Consider the following 24,622-nt stretch of genomic DNA (forward strand, 5'->3'; position numbering starts at 1 on the left):
GGTTGCTATAGCGCCCCCCCTTTGGCCAATTGATGTAATATTGCTTCATTGGCATCCTCCCATGACCCTCTACCACTGTGCCAAATTTCACATGGATTGACCAAGTCAGTGAGGAGAAAAACATGGAACAGACACACAGACAGAGTTTTTCATCATAGTAAGATTGTTTTAAGTGAATGAAAAAAATAGGATAATGAAAATAAGAGTAAAGATGCTAATAGAGTAGTTGAATAGGAAAGTATACTCTGTATCTCCATGTCAAACCAACCCTTCACCTCTCCTGCACTACAGTCCCCTGCATCACTCTCAAACTTACAATGAATGATAATATGATGCAGGAGAGTTTTAGGGCCAATAAAGACTATGAAACATTACTAATGCATATTCTGCTTCTCTGCTTCAGCATGTAAATTACATTTGTGGTGGAACATGTGATGAGTAGTAACAAATGTACTTATTTTAAACCAAACCGTGATCTTTTCCTAAACCTACACAAGTAGTTTTGGTTCCTAAAGAAAATGAAACCTTGTGACTTTTTAACACTGTTGGATATGCATCTGCTGGCCCACTGATAAGAGCAGTTAGCCCCATCAAAAGCATTGCAGTGATAGTGATTACAGCTAATAACAGTCATGTAATGGGCTGATGATATCTGAACTGGGCCATACAGTGTGACTCAGGACCTGCCTGCGTCATCTGAAACTTGTTTTCTGTCTCTGTTTCAGCACATCAGCAGCCGGCGTCATAAAGACCGAGCAGCAGGTAAACCAGCCAAACCTAAATACAGCCCCTACAGCAAACCGCAGAAAGGCCAGACCAAGCAGCCGGTGAGTCACTGCACGCCTCAGTCATCTTATCAGCAACAGAAGTCCTGGTGTCAACACAACAGTCACAGTGACTCAGCTCTAATGGCCTCTTAGGAGACACACGTAGCAACCCATGAGAAACAGTTATTGTTTGATATCTGAGATTGAGTTCATTGTCACTCTCCCGTTCCAGCCGCTCTCTGCACTTTGCAGTCACATAAAAAGCACAGGCCTGTGCCCAACCTCAATATGTACCACTCTGTCTTGCTCTATTTGCATGGGAGAGAGCACTGCATGTAGATATCTGGCAGTTTAATGTTTCTTTGCTTAATAACAAAAAATCCCTCACACCTCTGCTTAAGTGATAAGCCACGTTTAATCCGCTTCACGCCACCTTATTCAATAAAGTGTCAACTTTCATGACCAGATCACCTGTTACCTGGCTGTTATTAAAGATCCCTGGCAGGGAACAGCGGGATTTAATTTGAAAACTCGATATATTATTGACAAAAACGGCGTGTATCAAGGCTCCTCCGAGGCAGCACGCTGCAGGCGGAATGCAGTCTCTGGTCCAATACTATTTATAAGTAACTGTAAACGTCGGTTTGAACTTATTCGGAGAAGCTCAGCGTGTGGTCTGCCGCATCAAGGCAGAATTAGTGTCAGGCAAGTTGACAAACCGCGGAATAAGAGAAGTGAACTTCAAACACTTTCCTGGAGGTGATTGTTTAACTTTCTGGTTCTCGCTGTCCTGTGTGGCCTTCTTGCACTCCAGGAGTTAAAACAAATTTTAAAAATTGTTTTTTCGAGTGCCACATGACACAAGATTGGTAGGATGCATGAAGGAGCCATGTGGCTTCAATGTGGGAGAGATAGAGGAGAGCCCGACTTTCCATTTTGCAGACGCTCTCAGAAGACGGCATTAATCACACCCACTGTTTGCCGAGACGAAGCGCGGGGGTTACCAGTGTGGGGGAAATGACTTTTTCTGAAACCCATCATTGACTGAGTTAACGGAGAGGAGCTTCTTTGATGAGCGGAGAGTAAAGAATGCTTCCCATAGGGTTACGATGCCTGAGTCAGTGATTGATAACCCATGACAACGGCTGCCATCCTGGTGCTGTGAGACCGTAGATTTTCCATTACTGATACAGAAGATTAAGCCAGATAACTTTGGTGACCTTTTCACCCGATTAGGCTGTTTCTGTAGGTTGGGCCCTTTTTTCTGTTTGTCCTTTCATATTCTCTCTCAATAAAAACGACAGAACTCGATGCCCTTTGAGCAAGTCTTCTATTTCAATGTGCAAAAAAGGACTTTAACTAACACAAACACTTCTGCCAGCAGAACCTTTGTCAGATATAGAAGAGATCTGGATTCACCCGATTTTCCAAAATGCCTCATGCCCAAATTGCAGGTATATAAGTTAAGCCATTAAACAATTACATTCAATGTAAAGGACTTTGCTGTCTATGGCTGTTTCCTGTTTAAGCTCTGGTGTCTCACAGATCACCTGCAACACTTTCAGCAATTAGCAGCTGATTTCTGGCACCTGTTTGATCCCCTGGCCCCGACTCTCACTGTGCCTGCAGGCTTCACTACAGCAGCAGTGTCCTCAGCCACCGAGCGTTCTGTTTATTCCTGTTTCTTGCAATAAATCTCATGTTTGTGACACCAGCATGCTGTCTCTGCTGATCCTGAATTGTAACAGTTGGGGAAATCAACAAAATGGATAAGCTGCGTTGTCAAAGAGCAGATTGTAGGCCATCTCAGAGTCCGACATGACGTCTTCAGATTGTATTTTTAGTCTGATGAACAGTCCAAAATCAAATCATCCCATTTGAGAAGCTTATATGATTACTCACACATTAAAATTGTTGTTGATTAACTTTCTGTTGATCTTTGGCAAATCACTACGCACTAAAAATTCAGCCCAGTCACCGGAAGAAAATGTTGGCACCATAATGTGTCTTCAAACTGATTTAATATGTTACATTTGCACGTTTCATACACACCATATCAACTTTTAAAGTGACGTAAAAAACAAGCTGAATTTGTCATCAGGAGGTGGAGGGGCACAGAGGAAAGGAAAATTCAAAATAAGAGCTCTTCTTTGTCCAGCCTATTTCTCCTAGAAATGTGTATTTGTCTGAAATAATCAGTTCTTGAGACAACAGTAAGATACAAACGAAATCTTGATTGGCTGATAAATTAGGCTGGACAGTTAAGAAATTTGTCTCTGTCTGTTTTCCCCTCTAACTGGGTATTTGAAGAAAAATATGATCTCTATTGGTTTTGGTATTTGTAGTGCTGAAAGGATTTCTAGCCCAGGGAAAAGCATGATTATGCTTTGTGGCAGAATTTGCAATGTCGATTTAGATCTTTTTCAGGATGTGTTCACATTATTTTGTCCACCCTGTGTACATGTAAACTGTACTGACTGTGTCTTGTCCTCCTACAGCTAAAGCTGTCCCTGGGTAAGGAGCGCCAGTGTCCACCTCTGACCACGCAGATCATACCTGCTCACCTGGCGGCAGTGGCAGCAGCCGCCGCCATCGGCAACACATTCACACACCGCACAAACCACGCCACTACCCACGCCCCGACCCCCACCCTCTTCCAGACACAGACCCTCACCGCTGCACTGCTCCGCCCGGCCCCCGGGCCTGTCAGGACCTCCCACCCACAAGTCCTATTTGCCCCTTACTGACCTGTTTGACCCGGGCGGGTCTGCGCCGCCTGTCAAGGACCAAACCATGTGCTCCACCCTGACCAGGCCAAGGAGTTGTGACAGCATCTGCGCTCCTTCTATGCATCCAGGAACACCTTCTCACCTCTCCTCATATGGATTATCCCACATTTAAAGCTGAAGCAGACTGCAGCGCAGCACTGGGCGCTTTCTCATACTGGATTTATTTCTCTAATCCCACTGAAAACCCGGGCCACAGCATAACTGCTTTCTGTACCATCCTGCAGCCCATGGCTCATTCTCAGACCCCGGACCCGGACCTACATTGTACCGCAATAATGTATAAGACTAACCCCGTGAACTATGCAGTGTCATTATTTCATGATGCAAGGCACAGTTTGAGCTAAAATATGGTAGGGATATGCTTTTTGTAAAGATACAGCGCGGCACTAAGATCATTGCTTTAGCGGAGGATTACTGTCGCTCATAATTTAAAAGGCTGTGACTGATCATAAGAGCGAGACAAGGCCCTCCTCTGTTCCTGTATGCACTTTAAGCCCCTCCTCTGTTGATGTCTACATTAGATGGCTAGGCTGTGTTAGATTGTTAGAGTACGTGTCGTGACGTGTGTTTTTGTATCTGTCCTCGCATATCTGTGTGTGTGCAAGTGTGTACTTCTGCATGTGTGCTTGTCCATGTGTGTATGAGTGTGTGTGCAGTGTGTGTAGGTGTGTGTGTGTGTGTGTGTGTGTTTGTGTGTGAGAAAGAGAGAGCTTCCCATCCACCATAAGCCATTCTAGTTGATATCCAGCACACATTGTCACTGACCGTGTCTCGGGCCAGAGGGACCACAAAGGCTTGTGTATATTAACTGTCAGTGTGTAAAAGGTGAACAATTTCAAATAAAAAGAGTCCTAATTTGTTACTGCTGGTGATCCTGTGTAGTTCAGCACATGCACGACTTCAAATTAATCTGGGTGGAGAAATATAAGTGGAGTGTACTGTATGGAAATACCAAAATATACTGCATAAAGATATTTATCTCTTATGAACTGCAGGATGTTCACTTTCCTGGTACCAAACACAGTTTGGTCTCAATAGCTAGTTTCAACATTCATGACAGCTGTACAGGGGGTGAATTTTATTATTATTCACTCATTAACATTTTATAAAGGCTCAAAGTTAAGCATACTTACGTGGGATTTATACTTGTGCATTAGCTCTATGCAGACCCTACAGCCTAGCCTATGCACGTGGCCTACACCAGTGTGAGCATTTACACTTGTGTGGTGGTGTGTCTGTCACTCTGCAGTTACACCTCCAAAACATTAGTTGGTGGTGGGGTTTCTGTTAAGTGCTGTAAAGTTTAGTTGTTCCAAAACACACATCAAACACACATTAAACATGGCTTAATAGAGACAGTTTCAAACACAAGTACACAAATCAGCTTCACTATAACTCGCAGCATTCACAGACAAGCACTTGTCTTTATCTGGACACATTTTCCCCCCAAATACAACATGCTAACATTATTAGCACAAGCCTATGGCATTTTACATTGTATAAATTAGCCTAGTGGCTAGCAAACATTTCCTCTACTCATATGAAGCCAGGAACAACAGCAACATTTAACAAAGGTAACATTAGAAAATTTGGCTCCATTACAACTCACAAGGTTCACCGACAAAACAACTGTTTTATACTAAACACATTTTCCAAACAAATACAACATGCTAACGTTATTAGCACAAGCCTATGGCATTTTACATTGTATAAATTAGCAGAGCAAATAACAGAGATTTACTCATATGAAGCCAGGATAAATCACACACAAAACTTAAAATGCTATTTTTGTGGAGGCTTTATTGTCTTCACAATTTATTGTTTCTCATCTGTGAAATTAAAGTAAATAAAAGCTTCATTTCCACTGAGGGAAATGGTTTCAGCTGACAGAAATAGACAGAGTTTGCATCACTACGATGTGTAGTGACATTTCTGGGGAGGTGTCTGGGCAGAGCTTACGCCATAGGTACAGCGCAGATTCGACACATAAGTATAAATCCCGTTTTAAGTGACAGGCTGTCTGCGAGGCGTTGCTGCAGGCTGTGAGTCAGATCTGCCCCTCCCAAGGTCACCTCTGGTGCCAAAAAGCCAAGATGGTGACAGCCAAAATGCCAAACTCAAGGCTTCAAAACAGCAGTCCACAAACCAATGAGTGACCCCACAGTAGGTATGTCTAGTATTATGTACTATATATACTGAGGGATGTTCACTCTCCTTGTTTGTAGCGCTGTGTGTGTGTTCTTAACACAGAGGCTAATCTACAGTAATACTGATGTAAATATTCCTGCTTGATTCTATTAAATTATTTCCAGCACCATATTGTATATAACTAGAGTGAGCAGGCAGAGCAGATGTGTCCAAAAGTGATGTGACATATTATATTTGTTATTTTACATATTTTCAGATGTCATAAGTCATTTCCTTAATTAGCTGGGCACTGTGGTTTTTAGGAAATGTCATCCAAACAGGTGTAAATAGTGCATTTGTTGGGGACTATTTTCAGCTGTGGATGAATACACAACTGGTGCTGTGGAGGTGGGTGTGGTTAGTAGTACCAGGTGGGTTGACTGACACAGCGGCTGTGGATCTGTGAGTCCCCCAGCACAGACACACAGATTCACCACTCTGTCTAAATGCAGTACTTTTATTGAGGCAGTGTCCTTCTCCTTGGTCTTGGTCAGTCCTTCGAGGGCCAGCACACTACTGCATGACAAAGGGAGAGATGTAATGAGAGCAAACCAACAGCAGCTGTGTCAATCAATTCACCTGGTACTACTCTCATGAGCCATCCCCCCACACCTCTCCCCTGCAGCTGATCACTAACCACAACCACCTCCACAGGTGCTTTCGTGAGTATTTGGGGCAGCAGGATGGTGTATGTGGGACTGAGTCTAAATTAACTACAGTGTGTGCTCATGGTGATGAAGAAACATGTCACCCAGTGCAACAGTGTGTCTCACTGATGTGCTTTTAATAGTTTTTGGACAACAATGGAGTTCTCTGGCGCAGAGGAAGAAGATTTCAGCCTGTTCCCGTTGTCAAATACTATACTAAATACTACTATTAATACTTTGTCAGTGATTTCGGCGTCGACACTGATGCTCAGCAACATTGTTTTGTTTTTTTCTCCAAGTGAGGATTAGAATATATGCAGTTCACATAACCCGGTCAGAATCAATATATATAAACGCTTGAAGATCCATCCATTACTAAAAGTGTGTAACATATAAAAACCAAAGTAATGGTCAGAGTTGTCACAGTGAAATTTAAGGTGTGTTTATGGATTCACGTCGTCAACTCATGCATTAGGCCCGTTTCCACCGCAGGAACTTCGGGGTAATTTTACGGGGCCGGGGCCGTTGGTGCGTGTCTCCACCGCAGGAACCACCCCCAAACTTTTACGGGGGCTAAACAAGTCGCTGCCTCGGGGTAGGTACTCAGAACTGCCCCGAAAGACTCCTGGCTGGGGCTTGGGGTTTACTTGGTGCTGATTGAATATACTCAATTCAATTTCAATTTCAATTCAATTTTATTTATAAAGCCCAATATCACAAATCACAATTTGCCTCACAGGGCTTTACAGCATACGACATCCCTCTGTCCTTAAGACCCTCACAGCGGATAAGGAAAAACTCCCCAAAAAAAACCCCTTTAACGGGGAAAAAAAAACGGTAGAAACCTCAGGAAGAGCAACTGAGGAGGGATCCTTCTTCCAGGACGGACAGACGTGCAATAGATGTCGTACAGAACAGATCAGCATAATAAATTAACAGTAATCCATATGACACAATGAGACAGAGAGAGAGAGAGAGAGAGAGAGAGAGAGAGAGAGAGAGAGAGAGATGCAGGTAATAACAGTAGCTTACAACAACATTAATGAAAGTAATAATATTATAGTTCTGGCTACTGTGGTACAATATGTTGAAAGTATGTATTAATATCTGACAGTATACTTGTGTGACAATAGTCATATGTGTATAATAACAGTAGAAGTATGACTAATGACACTCAAGGAGGGATGTGACGTCAACAGAAAGCAACAAAATAGCCGGCATTTTTAAAACTCAGCAGACGAGGGTTAGCTCGTTCATATAGCTTTCGCCGCCATATAAAAAAAACTCACTAAATGGCCCGTGAAAAAAATATTCTTTCCAGCGGATATCTTAGTTACAACATGATTGAGCTAGCAAAGCAGTTTTGTGTTGATATGTGTGGTATTTATTCAGTTTTGGGAAATCACGATGTCTAGAAAGCATCGGCTAACAGCAGCAGCAAAGCTAACATCAGGACGTCATCTGTTAAAAGCCTCCCGTTGTCGGATACGACATGAAACTACTCCAGTTAGCTCAATCATGTTGTAACTAAGACATCCGCTGGAAAAAAATATTTTTTTCACGGGCCATTTAGTGAGTTATTACAGACATCAGCTAATGGCGTCCCGGTCAAAATGGTCGCGCAATGATTACGTCACATCCAGAGGCAGCCCGTAACTTTACAGGAAACTTCCTCGTACTCCACTCAGTGGAGACACGGCAGTTGAGAGGGCCGAATGAGAGGACATTCCTGTAGTAGTTCCTGCCCTCCAAATAGTACCAGGAACTTCTTCAGTGGAAACGGGCCTATTGAGTACCATTATAAGTAAACGTTCCACCTTAAAAGTCGCTGGCAGTCGGCCCAGTGAATGAAATTGTTTTTTCTGCAACTCCAGCGGCTTTGAGAGGCAGCAAAACATCCTTTCATTTTATAGTTACAGTTTACTAATAAAACTCTCCACAGTATGAACAGTGGTTACATGAGCCTCAAAAAAAGACACAACTCAGCCCTGAGCAGAGTGACCGTCCTCTACTGACCAATCAGACTGCAGTGTTCACAGCTCCACCTTTTAGTACCAGATCTGTGTGCTAGGTACCCCAACAGAGGGGGAACCAAACATGGGGACGGTACGGAACGGTTCTATTGGTACCATCCACAACTTTCCACAGTGGAAACGGGAAAAAAAGCGCACTGAACTGAACTGTACGGGGCTTAAGTAACTCAAGGAGCTGGAAAGCCCCTATAGGGTTGGCAGGAGGGGTGGTGGATGAGTCCAACAAACCCTGGACTTTCACCCAGGGGCCTGTGTTTTTCTAAACCTAACCACATGCTTTTGTTGCCTAAACGTAACGTACACCAGTGATATCCTGGCATTGGTAGCGGCGTCCAGGAACGTCAACAGCAGACGCAGGATGATTCATAGTATGAAATAGGTAGACATGAAAGTCCACTGACAAAGCAACGCTACGTGACGACTTTGGATGAGAACACGTTGAAGATATTTATTCTTTGGCTACAAACAATACTTGTTAGTGAGAGAAATGTGTCGCTTGTTTTGGTCTTTTCAGGGGATCCGTTGACAGTAACATAACTTTAGAATATTAGCAGCCATATCCTTCAATGATCCCGGTCTGTGGAATTTGTTTTCGGCACAGCTGAACATTCCACACTGTTAGCAACATCGTTCAGAGACTGACATCAATCTTGTTTGTATTTTCAGAACAATATAAGCCAAGCGAAAATCTGTTTTCTCCCTCTTTTGGACAAGACTTCTTCGTCTTTGCTCTGTAAGTCGGTCGTAAACATTGTGCACCACACTGACTCAGGACGAACAGAACAAAGCAAATCTTCAACTGGCCGACATAACCATGATGGATACATTTGTCTGCAGCCATTAATCTGTTTCTACTGAAATAAATCTGACAGAGATGCAATTTGTTGTGGTAACTACATTTAGAGGTTTTATTAAAAGGCGTACACGTGGCAGACAAACAACAGCCCATACTTTACCTTTTAGATAAAAAAAAGTCACTGACATTGATGCACGCACACCCCATAAATACATCCATGACGTCTGACATCTTAAAGCCCAGATGGCTTTCTTCCATCCAGGAAATAACATCACTGACAAGCACAGGTCTGAGCGCCTTAACTCTGACTTTTTGGAGGGACCCCAATCCACCACAACACCATAACTCATACGGTACATATTAAACTCAGTTGTTCAGTCTGTGAACTTTTCCATGAACCCTAAAGCTTATTCATCCATCCCTCGTTTGTAGCACATCTACCCCAAACTCCCCGACGCATGAAAGCTGGACATCCAGCCAGATGGAGGGAGCTTCTTTCCACTGTAGCGTCTGCTCGCCCTCCAAAACCAATACAGAATCTCTGGCCACCATCTCACTTCCATTTAATCTCACTGGAGCGCTGATCACAAACATCTGTAAGTGGGATGCGGAGCCTCTCCTCTATCTGCTGTTCAGGAGAGCTATCAGCAGAAAAACACTGCCTGACTCCTTTGCCGTCAGCAGGGAAAATGCTGTGAACAGCTGGATGTCCAACCAAGCGCGCGCTGGAATGTAGATTACGACTGAGTGTGAGTCAGAGAGGAGAAAATCTCAGCCTTTGGCTCCAGTTGATGACCTGACTGATAGTGAAATCAACTGAACCTTAACTGAAGCGTGATTCAGGACAATGAACACAATAATGATGAAAAAATACTGACATAGAGTGTTTCTCAGCCATTTTAGAAATTCAATAACCAACGATCAGTAAATAGAAAATGTACCTGGAAACAAAACAACATACTGTATAAAAATACTATCCAGTGCCGACCCTGGCACATTTGGTGTCCTGGGCGAGCTACATTTTACAGGATTACACTGAACACATCATGAGAACATTATAATTTACCTTCACCCAATATGCATTTTTACTGTATTGAGCTTGAACACAGCTGTAGTGGTTAGCACTGTCACCTCACAGCAAGAGGGTTCCTGATTTGAACCCAGGGTGGGTGTCGAATTTGCACATTCTCCCCATGTCAGCATGGGTTTTCTCCAGGTACTCCGGCTTCCTCCCACAGTCCAAAGACATGCTGGTTAATTGGTGACTCTAAATTGCCTGTAGGTGTGAATGTGAGTGTGAATGGTTGTCTGTCTCTGTAGCTCCTTTTACACTGCCAGATTTTCCGTAAATGTTGGGCCGTTTTGCCGGCAAGCTGCGAGCATTTAGACACACAGAGGCGGATTGCCAAGTTGATTCGAGGTGCCCAATTTTCCGCCTCGTAGGGTAGTTGTATTGGCGGAACCCTTTTAGTTTAAACAGACCAAGGCGGCCTTCCACAACAGGAGGGGCTGTTGATGACTTGTGGGAGGAGCTGTTGATGACGCCGCACGTGCGAGCCACTGGCGGTGGATAAACAGGAAACAGCTGATAGCAGGAATTAGCGAGCAGCTAGTAGCAAAAGGGAAACGCAGACCTGACAGACACTGTAAAGATGGAATTGCGCGCCCTCCTTGTCCTCGCAAACGAAGAGGCCATTAACTGTCAGATGATATGGACGTGAACTTTGCCCCCCCCCATTGCCCCGAAAAAGGCGCATTATGTATAAACAAAAGTAGGCAGGAGGCATTTGCTGCACTCCCCAATTTTGTTTTTATACTGCCAATGCTGAAAGAAGACTGATTGGGCTTTCCTGCAAATTTGCACAATTCCTATCTAAAAAGGGCTAATGTGTCAGCCCTGTGATAGTCTGGTGACCTGTCCAGGGTGTACCCCACCTCTCGTCCAATGTCAGCTGGGATAGGCTCCAGCCCCCACAACCCTCTCAGTAGTGTAGTGAGAGTTGAGAGGGCCCCAGAGAGCTATTGTCTTTTTGACATAACAATAACGCGTTTCGGGGTTCATGTGTCGTCAGATAACTCCCCCAGATAAAAAGGCCTCTCTATTATTTAGTAGGCTTTGGTATGTAGTTGTGGCCTCGTGTAATATTTCAAAATAGTAGTAATAGTATTTATAACTATAGTAAAAGAAACATTTTGATTTTTTTTTCTTCCCCCATTTGTGGCGCCCCCTATGGATGACTGCGCCCTTAGCATTTGCCTATACTGCCTATGACAAATGCCGGCCCTGAAACTGTTGATCCATATCCAAGGTCATCAGGCTGTGGAAGTGATTCCAGCAACAGTTGATATTCTGAACAAATATAGTCAATATTTTTGCATTTATCTAATTTATACTGAAAGTCAAACAATGTAAAGTAAATACTACATAGTAAAACAAAGGAAGATGAAAAATAGAAAGAAGAAACACGACTATACTGATGCAGAAATTTCAGATGGAGGACAGGAAGTGATAAGTCCATATAAACTCTACTGCGTGAAATGGAGATAGAGGAACATGACTGTTACGACCCGGCTCAAGTGGCCATAACAAAAGAGAGACACACCATGATGAACGGTTAACGAAAGATATTTTATTGGAAGTAAATCAAACCAAATTAGACCAAATTAGCAAATAACTAAATAAGAATAACATATGGAGTGTGAATGTCAGTGATATCAGTACTATGTGTGAGCATTGAATGATGGGTGTGGGAGAGTGTGTATGTGTAAGTGTTGGAGAGTGCGTCAAAGCAAAGAAACTAAAACATTACCAAACCAGACCAGAGTGGTTGCCTGTAGGAAGAAGCAGAGGGTGAGTGAATGAGTGACCACAGCTTTTATCAGCTTCAGTGCACCGGGCCCAGGTGCACTGAGTTGCAATCAAGGCAGCTTGGGAGAGACAGGCCTGAGACACTCACAGCAGACACACCCCCTAGATGACACAGGGATCATCACACCCTCCCCCTTAAGACGGGGGCCCAGGAGGGATCCCCGAAGTTCCACAAGACAGTTACCAATGCTAACAGGTGCTAACTGCTAACAGGTACACAAAAAAAACAACAACAAGGCTGCACACTAGCAGTCAAGATGCGGGTCAAAGACAACACTACTCCATCGGAGCACGTGAAAGGGCATCCGCCACAACATTATCCTTGCCCTTAATATGCCTGATGTCCAACCCATACAACTGAAGGAATAAGGTCCACCTAATCAACCACCGGTTCGGACACTTTAGTGAACAAAGAAATGTGAGGGGGTTGTGGTCAGTATAGACCACCACTGGGCTACCTCCAGAACCAAAGTACACCTCAAAATGTTGGAGTGCCCAAATCAAGGCCAATGCTTCTTTCTCGATTGTTGAATAGTTCAGCTGGTGCACATTGAACTTCTTTGAAAAGTAGCAAACTGGCCTATCAACCCCCTCCCATTCCTGCAGCAGAACTGCACCTGCCCCAACATGACTGGCGTCAACCTCCAGTTTGAATGGCTTGTCTAGGCGCGGCGCAGCAAGAACCGGAGCAGAGCACAACAGAGTTTTTACATTATCAAACGCCATCTGACACTGAGAAGACCACACATACTTAGTATTCCCCTTCAGCAAATCTGTCAAAGGCGCGACCACAGTCGAAAAGTTTTTGCAGAAGGCCCGGTAGTAACCTACCAGACCTAGGAACCGCATGAGTTCCTTTTTAGTGACGGGCACGGGATACTGCATGACAGCCTGAACTTTTGCGTCCACCGGACGAACTTGCCCTTGTCCGACCACCCAGCCGAGGTACGTCACGGTCGCCCTGGCAAACTCACTTAGCCAAGTTGACCGTGAGCTGCGCCTCAGCCAAGCGACCAAACAGAGCACCAATGCACTTTATATGGTCATCCCATGTGTCACTGAACACAACAATGTCATCAAGATAAACAGCACAACCATCAAGACCTGCCACCACCAGGTTCATCAGGCGCTGAAACGTTGCTGGTGCATTGCGAAGACCAAAGCTCATCACAGTATACTCATACAGACCAAAGGGTGTCACAAATGCTGAAATTTCCTGTGCGTGTGCCGTCAAGGAACCTGCCAGTACCCCTTTAATAAGTCGAACTTACTGACGAATTTAGCTGAGCCCACCAAATCTATGCAATCCTCCATCCGTGGCAACGGATAGGAGTCCACCTTGGTGACCTTATTAACCTTACGGTAGTCATTGCAAAACCGTGGAGACCCGTCAGATTTACTGACGAGCAGACTAGGCGACGCCCAACTGGAGGATGATGGAACTGCAATCTGATTGTCAAGCATGTACTTTACCTCTGACTCCATTACCTTACGCTTGTCTGCTGGACAACGATAAAATCGCTGTTTAATTGGAGGAGTGTCGCCAACATCAACGTCATGTTCAATGACGTTTGTCCGTGATGGTACATCACCAAACAAAACCAAGCACCTCCTTATCAACTCAGACAACTCAGCTCTTTGTGAAACAGTTAAATGACCCAACAATCTATCCAAATGACCCAGTGACTCAGAATTCTTCAGCCTACCACACATCAGAGTCATCTGGTGCTTTAGCATCCCTTTCACCTTCCAACCCTGCCTCTGGGACATCAGGATCTGGAAGCACAGAATCAACCATCAATGTGGGACTAACATTCCCTCCCTGAGCTAAGGGATCACGAGCATAGTAGGGTTTAAGCAAGTTGGCATGACATAGTTGGGATGACTTTCTCCGATTGGGAGTAGCAATCAAGTAATTTTGGTCTGACACTCACCTCTCTACAGTATAGGGGCCAGCAAACTTTGCCTGAAATGGTGAGATCTGAAGTGGCATGAGAGCTAAAACCTGATCCCCTGGGTTAAACTCACGGTGCTACGTACGACGGTCATATAATTTCTTCATATTAGCCTGAGCACCCTCCAAATTTTTCCTCGCCACCTCCACAGCCATATACAGGCGGTGACGAAACCCATTGACATAATCAACCAAGTTTTTAGGTGGCTCACTATTCACCAACCCGTCCTGCAGTATGGCTAATGGACCACGAACAGTATGTTCAAATACTAAGTCGTTGGGGCTAAAACCCGTGCTCTCCTGCACGACTTCCCTGGCCGCTAACATGAGCCATGGCAGTCCCTCCTCCCAGTCCCTCCCCATCTCCATACCATATGCACGCAACATGGACTTCAGCGTCTGATGGAATCGTTCCAGTGCCCCCTGGCTCTGTGCGTGGTATGCTGATGCCAGATTATGCTTCACCCCCAGCTGCTGCAGGATCTGCTTGAAAATATGGGAGGTAAAGTTAGCACCCTGGTCACTTTGAATAACATGTGGAATACCAAAAGTGGAGATGAATTGGGTCAGAGCCCGGACTATGGACTTCACTGAAATAGAGCGCAGGGGAAATGCTGCAGGATATCTTGTAGTCTGGCACATAACAGTTAGCATATACACACAGCCTGACCTAGATGGAGGCAGTGGCCCTACACAGTCTATAATCAAATGCTCAAAAGGTTGGCTAACCGCTGGGATAGGACTGAGGGGCACAGGCTTAACAACCTGGCTCGGTTTACCAGTGAGCTGGCATATGTGGCATGATTTAACATATTTGGAGACATCACGCTTTAATCGAGGCCAAAAGAAATAGCGCAGGACACGGTCATAAGTTTTCTTTATCCCCAGATGTCCGCAACTATCATGCGCTGTTTGTAACACCAAATCACGAAAGGCACTTGGCACCACCACCTGAAAAATTGCCTTACCAACCAAGTCGCCATCACAGGGCACCCACTTACACACCAGCAGGTCTTCCTGAACGAAGTAACCCTGGGCTACATCCCTAATTTTGCCAGCTGGCAACACCTCATCCCACAAGGCAGACAAAGATGAATCAGACTTCTGACCCTTAACCCAATCCTCCTTTGAAGCAGACAGAGGAAGGTCAGGCAGCAACACCATATCAGGCACCACAACTTTACTACACACCGGGACAGGCGGGTCAGGAGCAGACAGTTTACGGCTCTGTGCACGCGTCACGGCGCAGGCTGGAAAAACCTCAGGAAATCCAAGACCACCCTCATCCAGCACCCCAGACGATAATGGCTTGGACACCACCACAGGTGGCGGCACATTGGCCCACACGGCACCACCAGCTAGGTCGTTGCCCAAAATCATAACCATACCATCAAGTGGCAACGCGGGGCGCACGCCAACAGGAAAAGTGCCCTGCACCAGCTCGCAATCCAGCACCAATGTATGACGTGGCACCAGAATCAAGCCTATCTCCATCCCCTTCATCAATACAAAGTCCCATGTCTCTGATTCAGGTGAAAAAGGCAACACCGACTCCAAAATAAGAGTGCCTAGCACCTGTGTCACGCAGTAGCTTGATTGGAACACGCATATCACTACCAACCAATGACACAACAGCGTCAGCAATAAAGGGCTCAAAACCAGACCCAGTAACTGAATCCATACCAACTGATACCTTATCTGACACTGCAACTGAGCCTACACTCGGTTCCACACACACTGGCTTGTTAACTGAAACTGTAGAACAAAGCATAGCTGGAGCATGGTACTTTAACTTAGACTTCAACAGTGGACACCGATCCTTCCAATGACCCTCCCCCTGGCAGTAGTGACAGACCCTGGCCCCATCAAGTTGCCCCGTCGATGCGGACTTACGTGAGGGACCAGACACTGGAAAATTAGCACGACCATGGGAGTTAACACTGCTGTCATCTGCATCTTTCCGACCCTCTACAGGGTGCCCGTCTGTAAAACTGCCTTTATGTGTTAGTACAAAATCGACAAACTCAACATTCATTTGTTTATCGCCTTTCACCCAGTTTCGAAACTTCTGGCGGTAGGCTTCTGGGACCAGCTCATATGCTTTTAACACAGCAGACTTCACGATTTCATAATCCAAATCATCCTGTGCACAAATGGCTGAATAAGCTTCCTGAGCTCTCCCAGTAAGGACACACTGAAGCATCAGCACCCTGTCTGAATCTGGCCAATTCTTTGTATCCGCAACACGTTCAAAGAGAGTAAAAAAAGTATCAGGGTCTTGCTCATTAAACTTCGGCACCAAACGCATGTTAGCCATGACATCAGTACCATTCGGCGCAGAAGCCAAGGGTCCAGATCCCTCTAATCCAGACACCCCTGAAGAAAGCTTGCCCTCCCTGATAAGCTGCAACCTGGTCTGCTCCAACTCTATCTTCATTCTCAGTGCCTTGCCGCAACCTCTCCAACTCAAGCTGCTTCTCTAACTCAAACTTCCTCTCCTTCTCCCTATTCTCCAACCTTAACTGCTCCTGCTGAAGTTGCATGGCCAATAACTCTTTCTGTTGCTCAAAAGACAAACCTGCCTGCACACCTGCCGGTACAGACCCCTGTGCAGCTACTGACTCCGCCTCAGCTGCACCAAGCTCACTCTTCTGCAGTATGCCCTGATCAAACAGATATGACAACACTGTCTCTTTAATGTCATCCTTCCTTTTTGACTCTGCAACCACCACTCCATAATGTTCAGCTATGTTCAGTAACTGCTCCTTCGTACAGCCCTGCAAAAATATTTCCGTAGGCACATCAAAAAAGCCAGCTAAGGAAGCCATAATTCACAACCTACCAATCAGAAAGTAAAGAGTTAACTGACGGACACACAGTGGGGCAAACTTCATCACCTGCCAGAGAATTTTCCCCCTAACTGCCTAACCTAAAACTTATCTATACTCACCCCTAGTCTTCATGCGGATTGTGGTGGGTACTTACGCACTGAAGCCCAACGGACCTGTAGAGTGACCTGCATGCAGGCAACCCCCCAAAGTCACGCGGATGTGCCCCCGAGACAGCTGTCGCTGACACTAACCACGACACCACAACACTATGAAAAAAACAAACAGACGAAACCCAAAGGGGAACGCCACTAAACCTACCAGGGAAACCTCTGCACTGTGTATCAAGACAGCATCACTCACTTACTGAATGGCAGTCAACACTCCGACACCAGGACAGACACCAATGCTTCCTGCAAAACAAAGCACATGATGCATCTCCCAAAACCAGAGCAAACAAAAGCCAAAACAGCTCTGGAGACAAACATGCAGCTCAAAACCAACACACAGCTGCATCAAATCAGCTAATTAGCTGCACCAACACACCATGTGCCCACCTCTGCCTAGGCACAAAAAACAAACGTTTAACAAACTAAACTCTATAGACGAGCCCCCTTTTGTTACGACCCGGCTCAAGTGGCCATAACAAAAGAGACACACCATGATAAACGGTTAACGAAAGATATTTTATTGGAAGCAAATCAAACCAAATTAGACCAAATTAGCAAATAACTAAATAAGAATAACATATGGAGTGTGAATGTCAGTGATATCAGTACTATGTGTGAGCATTGAATGATGGGTGTGGGAGAGTGTGTATGTGTAAGTGTTGGAGAGTGCGTCAAAGCAAAGAAACTAAAACATTACCAAACCAGACCAGAGTGGTTGCCTGTAGGAAGAAGCAGAGGGTGAGTGAATGAGTGACCACAGCTTTTATCAGCTTCAGTGCACCGGGCCCAGGTGCACTGAGTTGCAATCAAGGCAGCTTGGGAGAGACAGGCCTGAGACACTCACAGCAGACACACCCCTAGATGACACAGGGATCATCAGTATTGAAATGGAGATCGAAGAACATGACTATGCAAAAAAAAGAAGAAAAAATGGATGGATGGATGAATCTGCAGGCAGCAGATATCATCAGAAAATTGAAACTCATGTTGGATTTGATCAATAGAAAACTGCAAAAAGTGCTTTTTTTCCCCACAGCTTTGCCCGGTGTGGATATGACCATCGTTACAAATAACCTCATCCTCCAGACCTCCTTACATTACTGATGTTACTAATGCTAGACATGAATGCAGAGATGATCTTGCTTGTAGCTAACATGAGCTAACTTTAGCTACTACCAACTAGATCAGGGGGCGGCAACCTTTACTATCATAAGAGACTTTTTTGACCAAAGATAATAAGAAAAGCCCGACTAGAAATGCTCACATCTACGTCATCAAATAACATAGTATTTTTCTTTTCAAAGTGTAAGGACACACACAATGATATTAAAAAGAAAATGCACTAATAAGAACATGTTATTATGACTCATGATGGTCTGAATACATTGGCAGGGATTAAATGCTTGGGCAGAAATGCTTAATAATGCTTAGCTGGAGTCTAAAAATATTGATGGTAAAATCACTTCATAAAATGGCCAACACATGACAAAATCTAAACTCTGCTCATGTTTCTAAAGCCCACAAATTATAGGTCTGTTGTTGTGCTCACTGATGGCCGTTCTCCCAGTTGTAAAAACAACAGTGTCTATCATAGTTTTGTTTGTTGGATTAAAAAATGGGAACGCACTGTGCTCGTGTGCCAAAAGCCCGAAAAATGCCACAAAAATGTTAACGAGCATAGCTGAGGTTGATACAGCTGCACGGGCTGCAGTAAGTCGACTACGAGGAATGATGACTCTTGATTTGTAATATTTCTTTCATCAAGTTTAAAAAGAAAAATGTTCCAAGCAATCGCTGCTGCAGCATCCATGTCGACTGAAAACAAAATCTGATTAGAGAGAACAAGTCAACCTGTCGCAGACAGCACATGTCTAACATGAACATGTCAGTCTGAAGGATGGTGTGAAATTAAATAGCAATTCGGTCTGATTATCAGGCTAAAATTACAGGCTGCAGATATTTCAGATAAACATAATTCTCACTTTTTAAATGGCAGCGAATGCGTGAGGCAGAAATGGTGATAAGAAAACAGTAGACATGTGAAAAAAACCCTCTCCATTAAAACATATTTATACACATATTTATAGTTTAAGAGCCTGGGAAAACTGAAGGGGTGTGAAAGTTGTTTTTTTTTTGTTCATTTCATCTGTTTTTAATGGGCAAAACCTGCATGCCATTATCATCAGACCTGATGGAGCTATAGGCAAAACACAAACTCATTATGATCCTAAAATATAAAAAGGATTCCTTGCCAGAGAGTCTGTTGTCACGAATGTGGTGTCATAATTACGTGGCATTTTTAGCTCCGGTGATCAAAAAGTGTCGTCCCAGATACAGCTGACATGTCCTCACACACACTGACGCACAAAGAGAACAATGGAACACTGGCATAAAAGCATCACATTGTTGTCTTATTATCTGACTGAGTTACAACAAGCACTGCTCAGCCTGTAAAATAATAACAGTCTAATAACAACACAAAGTCTGACAAGTTATTTATGACCGTTATCCGAGTTACAAGCCCCGCACTGAAGTTACAAGCCCACAGTAACATTAAAGAGCGTGTAGACATCTGTTTTTCTAATACCGGACAACACATACTTTTTTAAATTTCCAGTGGGATATTTACACATTAAAAAGTGAGTGACTTGTTAAACAGAATTACAGCAATGGTATTAATAGCTTAAAATAAAGCATTAAAGGAGCAGTGTGTAAGATTTAGAGGCATCAAGCAGTCAGGATTGCAGATTGCGACCAGCTAAATTTGTTCTGAATTTTAGAATTTCTTCAGTGTTCATTGTTCGAGAGGTTTTATCCTCACCAAAACAAATAAGCCCAGTGATTAAGGGTGCATTCAGACCTAGAGTTGTCTGCTTTGGTCTGCCTAGAGTTGGTTCGTGTTCTCACGGCAGCATTTACAAGCAGACCAGATCAAATGCCTTGTGTGAGAAAGCTGCTCTTGATTGGTCAGAATTTCCATGTGGGAAAAATCCAGGAAGTAAAGCAAACGTTGAAGAAGAGTACACTTGCAAGATAAATGTGACACTTTCTAATGTCACAATGGAGGGACAACTACGCAGGTTGATGTTAGCGCTGCTCATCGTGGACTATATTGCTGTCATTGTTCATTTTAGTCAAACCATACAGTTTGAAAACGAGGCGCGGCTCCAACTAGAAAACAATGTTTTGATGCATTGGATGTGCTGAATGTGCATATTAAGGCAGTACAGGAGGAGGTGCACATTAATAATCCTCCAGGACTGTAACATGCTCATGTTTAACCCAAACAATGTGTCATGTCACTGCAGTTGGTTCACATCCAGGTCGGAACACCTTCTCACCGCAAACGAACCGCACCAGAGTTCATTTGTAACCGGACCGAGACCACCTCTTCAAGAAGGTCTCAGTCCGGTTGTTTTGGTGTGTTCACACCTGCCAAAATGAACTCCACTTAGGGGGCAAACAAATGTGACTTCGACTGAACCAATTCAAACAGGGCAGGTGTGAAAGCACCCTAAAACTGGTAAAAACACTGAATAATGCAGTTTCATGAAATGATAAGGTACCGTAACAAGCTTAGGTGCAAAATCTGACAAGCTGAGCCCATCTGCAAGTCCAAAGAGCAGTCATGACTTTTGAACAGAAAAGTGTCTGTAAGAAGGACAAGACATGAGAGAAACGAACAGGTAAATAAGAGTAGCAAAGCTCCCTAAATTAGATTCCTTTGGCTTTTTCATAGACAGTTACTAGTGGTGCGTGTGGGCTCCTTATAACTACTAACTAACTAGTGTGCACTAGGGCCTGTCTTATGCCTGTATCTTATGCCACTGTGTGTGCCCATCTATTTTTTCTGATAACTGACACATTGTTTCTGATCTAGATGTTCAGGAGGTTTTAACCATGAGCAGAATTATCCGCAGAGGTCTCCTCCTCTCTAAAATAACCTGACCTGGTGATTTAAACCAGTAAAAACACAAAATAAAGCAGTTTCTCATTAAAAGTCAGTGTTTTCCCTACACTGTTTGGCATGTCAGAGACGTGCCACTCAGCCAGCACTTGTTAATGTGTGTTCATGTATTTTCTCTGATATGTTAAGGTCCAGACTTTTTCCCTGGAGCTGAATTCCTCCTCAAAACAAACTCACCTGGTGATTGAAAGCTGTAAAAAAAAACCTGAATAAAGCAGTTTTATGGTGTTTCTCCAATGCTGCTCATCACAGAGACTGCTAATGTCGGCCGTCGTGATAATTCAAATGACCCTGTTTAAAGCCAGTGTATGGTGTGTCCATTCTGTGCTACCATAGAAACATGGCGGTGCTACGTGGTGGACTCGGTGGATGAAGATCCGCTCCCTATGTAGATTTAAATGGCTCAACCTAAGGTTACAAAAACACAACGATTCTTATTTTTAGGTGATTATAAACTAAAGAAAACATATCATATTCCATTGCTGCCAGTATATCCTCTTAAATCCACACAGGACTTTTAAGTGAGACAGTTATATCTTGCTATAGATTCACCTCCCTGTGGTCTTTATTTCTGTAACCCTGTAAATTCATCTCACTGTATTTCCACTGTACACGGAGGTGATTTATATGCAGGCTACCTGCTTGTGCTGGCCAAATTCCAGTCTGATTCATCATTTCTTGCTCCTCTGTCACTGTAACAAGAAAGAAGTTCATTGCTTTTCATTAGTTATATCGAGTTGTATTTCATTTTTCATTTACAGACCGTCCAGAAGAGAAACCCCTTAAGGCCACAGAACTCAGGCGGGATGTTGTAACTGATACTCGACGTGAGCTGCACTGACAATGCCCTCAGGACTCCCGGCAGGGCCGTGCAGATCCAGGCAGCCCGTTTCCAAGTCCATGTAAAAGCTTTGATTTGACATCATGATAAATGCTTCAATTAACATTCCAGTCCATTAAGGCTTTGACATTTTTACTTTATCCGGACGTTTACAAAAAGCATCGCTCGCGGGCAGCGATCTTTTTGAAACACGGTCCCGCTTGTGATTTTGACTGAACACCTGCTTTTAAAGCGCCCTGGTTTTAGTGTCCTGTGTGTTTTTTACAGAGTGCTTTTAGGCTCCAGTAACATAAGATAAAGATTTAACGAGAGAGGAGGTTTGCAGAGGAGTCACTGAAAGGTTTGCTCATCGGTTGCTCTCTGCACACCTTGGCAATTTTTTCAAGTGACTCACTGAAGCTCAAAATAGGTTTAGAGCAAAAGGTTGAAGACTTACTTAAAGGGCACACACACATGCACATAAAGCACTCACACACACAGGTACTCACAAATCTACCATCCACCCACACCCACACACACACGATTAATGTACTTTATATTAAGTAGCAGTGTCTGTGCAGTGCAGCTGTAGATTTGTGGTGAAGATCCATTTTGAAACGGACATGAACACTGAGTCAAACGATAAGTGAGAAGGTCACTCATACTGGGCCACTGTTTTCAAATGTTTAAAGGGATCTATGATGCTTTTCCTTATTTTCTGTCATATATATAATGTTGTATTGAAAGTAAACGTATGTAGAAGTGAGCGAAAACCTCAGGATTCAGGCCATTCTCCCACCCTGTCAGAATGCCTCGCCAAAAAGCAGGAGCTCCTAAAAGGAAAGCCAGGGTACCTGTGTATCTGATCTGCAGGGTTAGCTTCAGCTCCTCTGCAGTCACGTTGGTTTGTGATGGGAGGTCTGGGGAAGGGGCAGGAATACCAGCAGGTCCACCAAGCTCAACTCCACCTGTGGCAGCAGGCTCACCGAAAACAAACCTCTTTTATTCAGCTTAGTACACAGGAGCTCTTAAACAGCTACTCCACGCCAGGTGCAATGCATCTCGTTAAGCAATGCAGCACACCTGGGCAGATCTACAGTGGAGGGGAGAGGGACAGCAGTACAGTAACAAGGGAGGACAAAAAATAAAAGGAGCAGAGAGGCAACGGACAAATGTCTGACAAAAAAAACAAAAACGTTAGGAAACACGGGGCGTGATGGACGAAGCTGCTGATGGTGAGGAGTGAGGCAGACAAGTTTATACCTTGCAGTAATTTTCTCAATCAATCTTACTTTTCTGTAATCACCCATTGGACGGCATTTTATCAGCCCAGGACACACATGTGACTAGCTCTGCTTTTCAAAGTAAGAAAATAAGGTCTTAACACAACATAGTATAGTATTTTCACTCCCTTAAAGTGACACTTACCTTTCTGGAAATTTTACGCTCTTCTTTGTTTAGGTTAAAATGCTATTAATAGGCTGATGGCACACTGAAATGTAAAACTCCGACCAATTTGGTCAGAGTTTCCTCCTGTCCTGTCTGTCTTCCCCACGTGGAGGCCTCTGACTGACATAACCACTCATAGACTGATGCAGCTTCATCCTGACCTAAAAAGGGACGAGATGGTCGCAGAGTTTCTGCTGGACAGGTATTTTTAGTTTGCCTCTAATGTAACGTAGGCTATAACGTTATATATGGCAACACAGCATCCAGTTGCTAATGGCTAACGTTAGCCTACTGTAGCGTAGCCTCTGAAATATTAATGTTATCTTCCTTGTGCGTTTCCACTTACTAGTAACGTTAACACTACTATCCAACGTTAGCACTGTAACCTTATTCTAAAACTCATCAGTCATCACTGACTCCGGTTGAGTTTTAAAACTCCAGGGTTGCGTTTGACTGTCTTGGTTGTAACGTTACACTCGCTCTCCTCTTCTGTGTGTCTAACGTTACCTTGCCAACGCCTACATCTATCATAGACGTAATGAGGACGTAATGGAGTAGGCCTTTGGAGGGAGGCAGGAGTTGTGGATGTTCAAATTTTTTCTAAGTGCTGTGTGAAATGCAGGAAAGGTAAGAGTAGCTTTAACTTGTGTCGGTGTCTGGCCAGGTTTTCCCCTGACGCTGCCAGGCACTGTTACACACTAATGGCTCCTACCTGTGTGTGAAGCCGACGTGAAAGGACGACTTTTTTCGTTGGTGTCTGACACAGAAGTCACAACCCAAGCGCCTGTATTCCATGACTTTGGAGTTAGACCGAGTTGCGGATACGAGCCGGTCGCCCAGTACCTGCTTGTGTGTCCTTACCTACTTTCTCTGATAACTAAATATATCCTCACCTTATTTCTGATCAAGATGTTCAGGAGGCTTTTACTGTGAGCTCAAAGATCCACAGAGGTCTCATCCTCTCCAAAACAAACAGACTCAGTGATTTACACTGGTAAAAACACTGAATAAAGCACTTACACATTCGTAAATTATTTTTTTCCAACGCTTTCATCATGGAGCGGCTACAAACTACAGTGGTCGACTTGTAAACACAAATGGTTCTATTTAGAGCCAGTGTTTGGTTTGTCCATTCTGGGCTGCTGGGTGACAGAAACGCAACAGTTCTTATTTTCAGGTGATTATACACTTAAGACAGCGTACTTACTTTATTATATTCCATTTGTGCCACTTTATCCCCTTAAATCCTGCACACTGGACTTTCAAGGTGTAAGCATTATAGAGAGGGCTCAGCTCTCAGTGTTAATTACTGTTTTTCTGGGGTGCAGAGAAAGAAGCTTTCTTTT

At 44.1% G+C, this 24,622-nt stretch overlaps 1 protein-coding gene across 1 annotated transcript in view; it reads left to right on the forward strand.

Moving 5' to 3' along the window:
• The window catches only part of znf385d (zinc finger protein 385D), a 135,364-nt gene extending 130,946 nt beyond the window's left edge, over positions 1-4,418 (forward strand). Inside the window, exons 7-8 of the mRNA XM_033641091.2 lie at positions 726-827; positions 3,266-4,418. Of these exons, the coding sequence (XP_033496982.1) occupies positions 726-827; positions 3,266-3,514 (351 nt within the window). The 3' untranslated portion in view covers positions 3,515-4,418. The remainder of the gene's footprint in view (positions 1-725; positions 828-3,265) is intronic.
• Positions 4,419-24,622: the final 20,204 nt, after the last annotated feature.

This window comes from Epinephelus lanceolatus, chromosome 10, assembly GCF_041903045.1.
Source record: "Epinephelus lanceolatus isolate andai-2023 chromosome 10, ASM4190304v1, whole genome shotgun sequence".
Classification (NCBI taxonomy): Eukaryota; Metazoa; Chordata; class Actinopteri; order Perciformes; family Serranidae; genus Epinephelus; species Epinephelus lanceolatus.